Source organism: Verticillium nonalfalfae, assembly GCF_003724135.2.
Source record: "Verticillium nonalfalfae strain VnAa140/NRRL 66861 chromosome Unknown scaffold_300, whole genome shotgun sequence".
NCBI classification, from domain to species: domain Eukaryota; kingdom Fungi; phylum Ascomycota; class Sordariomycetes; order Glomerellales; family Plectosphaerellaceae; genus Verticillium; species Verticillium nonalfalfae.
The window spans coordinates 2243-8251 of NW_021167525.1; the positions used below are offsets into that span (position 1 = coordinate 2243).

General features: G+C 55.8%; 1 protein-coding gene across 1 annotated transcript; it reads left to right on the top strand.

The window, feature by feature from the left end:
• Positions 1-1260: 1260 nt before the first annotated feature.
• Positions 1261-2589, top strand: D7B24_005189 (uncharacterized protein; the record flags this gene model as incomplete). The annotated part of the gene is made up of 4 exons (XM_028639348.1): positions 1261-1314; positions 1392-1839; positions 1911-2096; positions 2150-2589. The coding sequence occupies 4 exons, from the start codon at positions 1261-1263 to the stop codon at positions 2587-2589; spliced, it is 1128 nt and encodes a 375-aa protein (XP_028490115.1).
• Positions 2590-6009: the final 3420 nt, after the last annotated feature.

Sequence of the window (6009 nt, forward strand, 5' to 3'; positions counted from 1 at the left end):
TGCAGCCTTGGAGCCTGGCAGAGTCGTATTCAGAGCCAGCGCATGCGCCACAAGGCTCGATCACGCCGCCACGCGCCGTGGTAGTGCATGTGTGTGGAAATCATCTTCAAAGCCAGCACGACATTTGCCGTGGAAAGGGAGCAGCCCTGGTCGTCGTTCTGGAAGGTCGACGACGCAATTTTGGTCTCATTTGCTGACGGTGAATGGGTTTGCTGCGAGATGGAGTTGCCATGGGCATCGAAGTGAGTTGGCAGCGTCGTTCATACAAGGGAGACGGTTCAAAGAAAACCAAGGGACAACATTGCGCACCCTGCGTGCCAGCGAATAAGGATACCTGTTTGCGGGGGCGGCTTGCTATTAATGCTTGTTGATCATCATCATAAGGGTAGATCCAGATGGGAACGGTTCTAACAACATCGCAGACAGACAACTTGGGCGCTTGTAACATCCGAGTACTTCTACTACGCCCCAAACCCATTCAATGTCACGGACGAATCCTCAATTCAGACGACCTGCTGGTCCCAAAGCCGCACCGTTCTGCAGGGTCATGCACAGTACTCCCTCCCGCCCATACCGCCGACCTTGACCTCGATCTCGACCCCGGATTCAATTCAACTCGGACCTCGGTCGTGTCCCCATGAGACTGTACTATCGACCCTTCCGCGGCGAATAGTGTAGAGCGCGCAAAACGTCAAGAGGCTGGTCTCAGTTCCTCCCCCTGCTTGCCGTATATGCTGGACCAACCTGCCCGGCTATGGGCGCCCGATCTGGTCATTTGCCTGACGCCCAGACGGGGCTGAGTGCTGTGTCGAGGCGAAATTCGTCAAGGTTGGCAGACGCGGCAGATATCCTGCGCTTCCGATTTGTTTCGCGAGTCATGGCAGTGCAACCTTATGCTTGAAGATACAATCGACCCAAGCCTGGGATGCTTCAGGTTGACGAATTGAGTATCGGTCTGTCCGCCATCAGCAGCCATTTTTTCGATTAGCGTGACTCAAGGCTGTCGCATCGCTCATCTGCACTGCGTTCGTCGGGTGCGTGGCAGCATGGTTCCCATGAATGTGACCACTGCGGCAGGCAATCAAGCCCTGTAGGGCCTGCAAGGGGTAAACAGGAAAGGATGCGTGAATACTTGTACGTGAGATAGGGCACTTGTGCTGTGTCGAAGAAAACCTCCGAGTCTCGAACGTTTTTGGTCGTCGCAGGAGGGAGGAGACAGCAAATGATTCCCACATACACGACGAGCCGGGAAGTAGGACAATGGCTACGGATCCCAAGGATTTGGCAGTCCTCGTAAATGCTTCGATCTGGAGTGTAGGTCACCCTTGGTCCATGACTTCCCCTCCCCACTATCTGTAGATTGACCGGCTAACCAAAGGCGCTTTCTACAGTTGTTCACCCTCGCAACGATCGCTCTCGCCTTGAGGTTGTATAGCAGAATCCGCGTAGTCCGCTTGGGCGTTCAGCAAGATGATTGGGTCCTCATCGCCGGATGGACAGTTGTTTTGGTGGCGTCTGGGGTCATGTCGGGGCTCATGGCCATCTTCTTGCATTCAGGAAGCCTCCAGAAGATCACGCTCGCCCGCATCCACCACAACCTCCAGAGCATCGCCCTCGGACTGACCAAGACGTCGTTCGGCCTGACGCTGCTGCGACTGATGCCCGGTGGCTGGGAGGCGAAGCTGATCTACGTCGTGCTGATCACCATGAACTTTCAGTTCGCGGTGCACATCATTGCGGTCTGGCAGATGATATGCGGTGCGCCGGATGAAGGGCACATTGGAGGAGACAAATGCTGGACCTTGACGCAATCGGTTACTTTTGCAGTCTTCAGTGCTGGTTTGTCCACCCGTTTACCCGCCCTAGACGATGCGATCTGTTCTGGCGAATCTGACATAGCCCTACCGCAGTGTATTCGGCATTGTGCGACTTTATACTGGCCCTGTTGCCCTGGCGGATGATATTCAACCTGCAGATGAAGCGATCCGAAAGACTAGGTATTGCTTTAGCGCTGAGCATGGGCGTCATCGCAGGCATCACTGGTGTGATGAAGGCGTACTACGGCTCCAAATTGCTTCAAGTGAGGCATCCCAACTGTACGTGGCCTCTTCCTTGACACTCCAACTTGCCCGCTAACATCGACTACCAGATGCCTACAACCAGGCCGTCTACTGGATCTGGTCAATGGCCGAGCCTAACGTCACGATCATTTCTGCCTCTATACCGGTTCTCCGTGGATTCGTCCGCAGCGCCCGCGTCCGAACCGAGTCGAACAACAACGGTGGTGGCTATGTCAAGACGGGAGACAGCAGTAACAAGTTTTACAACTCGGTCACGGTCACGGCAGGCCGCGCCGAGGCCAAGGGTGACGACGGCGACAGCGATCGGAGCATTCTGGGGCATGGACCCCAGGGTAGGGACATGAATGGGATCGCCTGGACGACAACGGTCAGCGTTGAGTATGAGAACCAGTCGCGCGAGGATGATGTCAAGGGCATCGCCATTTCGAAGGATACAGCAACAGAAGAAGGAATCGAAATGGAAGCAGTGACACCACGCCCAGGCCCGACGGATGACCCAAGAAGATAGTTTCTCAGCAATACAATAGATCAGTTCCGGGGGCTGAATGATGACCCAGATGCGTCCGTGGCCACGTTCGTTCTGCTCCGAGTCACTCTGTACAAGAAAGTACAGGCTGGATGACGATCGACCTCGTTATAATAGGAGCTCTGGGGGCCGCATGCCGTGGCTTTAGGCAAGGATCAAACGACGAGGAGATGCTGTTGGTGGGGAAATCATGGCCAGAGATCCCGCCTAAATAAGAACAAGTCGGTCGTCTTGCCTGTCCTGTCCACTCCATCAGGCAAAGCTCTTGAGCGCGTGGCTTGCAACTGAGCCTCTATCCAGACATGGTCTGAAGTACCATTTCAATTTCGAACAAGCAAGTGGCATATCAGCCGAGAAACCTGTGCAGTGGCTTGCAGCCGGGGCAAGTCGACCTGCCTCCCCACCGTTGCATCGATCGTGATTTTCTGATCCCAACGTGGCACCATCTCGTCTGATGATTGAGCCGGCAAGATAGAACCCGGACGTCTTGGTCCACGCAACCGAGCAAGCCACCCCCAAACGGCACAGCATGAGAGTGCTGCTCAGTCCAGGAACGACACGAGGCCTGCCCCCCCCCCCCCCCCCCCCCCACCTCCTTGCCATTCTTCCGGCTCAGGACCCGGAAACGCGTTTGGAGTCGTCCCGGATTTCCGTTCTTTTCAACTTTACCCGCACCTCCGCGGCACTGATCATGTCAGGGGTGGTCCAGTCCCTAGCCAGAGAGATATCATGTGCCAAGAACACCTCAAGCGAGAGAGCAGGGCAGCAAGCCATAGGCAGAAACCTGTACCCCTATACGCCTCCTCTCTCTCGCTTCTGCGGTGATGCAAGCCTCAGCGCACCCCAATGCCAATGCACATCTCAGCTGGCAACGGCAAATCACACGTGGGCTGTCGGGCGTTTTGTCAATGCTGGAGTCTTTCCCCCGTCTCGGCCAGTTTGTTGCAATCGCGTCAGGGGGGTCAACGTTGCCATCATTTCTGACTGCGCGCAAAAAAATCTGAGTATGGACACCTACTTGTTCCTGGCCAAGATGACGAGATCCCCAACGAGAGACAGAAACCCTAACTGAACTCTCTCTCTCTCTCATTCAAAACCAAACCGAGCTGATGTCAGCTGTAGAATGATACTCACCCAGAAAACACCCCGGAGAAAGACTACCCGCGCAACGAGCCGGGATGATCAAGGTACTGTAGATGCTAGAGCTGGGAGACGCTAATCAGGGCGAAAGCACGCCTTCAGTCCAGCTCTCTGGTACCGACGCGCCATTTCAATCTTTTCCTTGCAGGTCTCGGTCTTGGCCAGTCCGCAGCTTTTGAGTTTTTGCCCAAAACGAGTGGGGAGGGGGAGGGGATGCCCTGAAGGAGCCAAGCGTCATCTGTCACTCTGTGACGCCTGGGAAGCACATTCTTTGGGCTAGTCTGGGAGTTTTTCGCTACAATCAACATCAAACGGCAGCCGGTTCTTCTGGCATCACGCCAAGGTACTCCGCGTTTCTCTTACGGGGAGGATTCATCATGGGGTACGCCAGCAATAGCTCGTGATAGTACCCTCACTATCGAACGGCCATTGTAGCACCGCGATCATCGGGAGGATGCGACACCTATCCACTAGGGCAAGAAGGCAAGCACATAGGCAGGCTGGCGTATAGGCATGCTTCGTGTGACTCGTCGGGCCCGAAAGGATGCGTATGGGAAGAAGGGAGGGACTCATCGATCGACAGCCGGCTTATCCAGCGCTGCCAGCGCATTGAAGGGACGACGCTGGCCGCTTTCAGCCCAATGAGTGGTGCACCCTTGCGATGACTTCATCCTGTCCTGCGACTCGGGCCGGGCTGAGTGAGGCACGATAATACGTGTCGTGCGACGAAGCGCACGCGCCATTGTGGGAACGCTGTTCTTCCTGACCTCTCGGCCGGTCGAAAGATCTACCTCCGAGCTCATTGGAAACAACAGGCAAGTCCCGAACAGCGCGTGTCCCGTCAGCAAGGCACATCCGAGCTTGGCGATAATAAAATGCTTAGCAGCATGAATCGCCAGAAGGCCGCCCCCGCTTCCCACAGGACCTTGCTTGATTGCCAGCTCGAAGGGTCCATTCACTTCCCCCTTTGGACCGGGCACTCGACTTGGCACGAGAATTGGCCTGCGACCGGGATCCAGGTTTTGGGCGCAATCCCAGAATTGGCCGGCGGCTGGGCGTGAACCGTCCTCTTGCCAGGTCGGGGGTTTCCGAACAAGGAAGAATGAAGGTTAGATGAAATCATGGCCTCTCCACAACCCCGTAATTCAATCCATGTTCGGGAGGCAGATCTTGGGGTCGACTGAGTCCTGCGGGGCGACGACGTGGGGGGGGGAGAGAGCTGATCCTCTAGTGCTGTTTATTTCAGTGGTTGTCGCCCGTAGTCAAACCACCCCCCCAGGGGCAGACACTTGACCTGCAGGACGGACGAGTTGACGATATTGAAGGATGTCTCGTGAGGCGCCTCAACCCCTCCACCCCGCGCGCACCAGTGGTTGGGCTCGTGGTCATTTGAGTGAATGACCAGGTGGATGGACAAATGCCCCTTGCGTCTCGCTTCCGTGGGCATGGCCCTGCGTGGGGAGGGGGCGTGGGTGGTGAGATCGTGACTTTTTGACTGATCTGGAGTTTGCTCGATGCCCGGGACGGCTCGTGATGATGTTGCCCTGTGATGGGCGAGGTGTAGGTCTAGCCGTGGCGTGCTGCGGCGCGCTCCTTTCCTTTCCTCCCCAAATCCACCATGGCGTAACATGTACTGTCTCTGGGGTGTGTTCATGGGATCGACTCACATGATATTGCGACTTAATTTGCCCCGATGTACCTCTCTCGACCGGTACATGGGAGATGGGGAGATGGATGGGGGTAGCAATAGGTGTGGCAGCCACCCCCACACATATCGCACTTAATAAAAAAAAAGCGGATGGATTTCAGGTAAAAACACCAATGAAGCAAGGCAGACACGGAGTTTTGACTCGAGGTTCGACTCATCATATACCGTGACGTTCCCACCCAGTCGGCCAGTGACAGTGACGGGGTGGACAGTATGACGTTTCCTACGAGCCCGCTAAAATTGTGCATGGCATGCCCTGGCCCAACTGATCTGCTGGCCTTCTGGGGGAGGGAGGCTCCTAGATTCCTATTCCTGGAGTACATGTAAAGGGGTGGAGGTCGGAGAGGCATACTTCTTTCTTATCTGGGGGCAAGGTCTAAATGTCCACGATCCAGACGCAGATGCTTATCAGGTAGGCAGTGTGCCATTCCAAGTAGACACAATGCCGAAAGACGGGCCAAAGGCCGCTGTCACTGCTCAAGCCCGTTTTTGTCTCAGGCAGCCCGCCCCCTCCATGCCCCCCAGAGACGGTGTCTCAAGGAGCACAGTCCGGT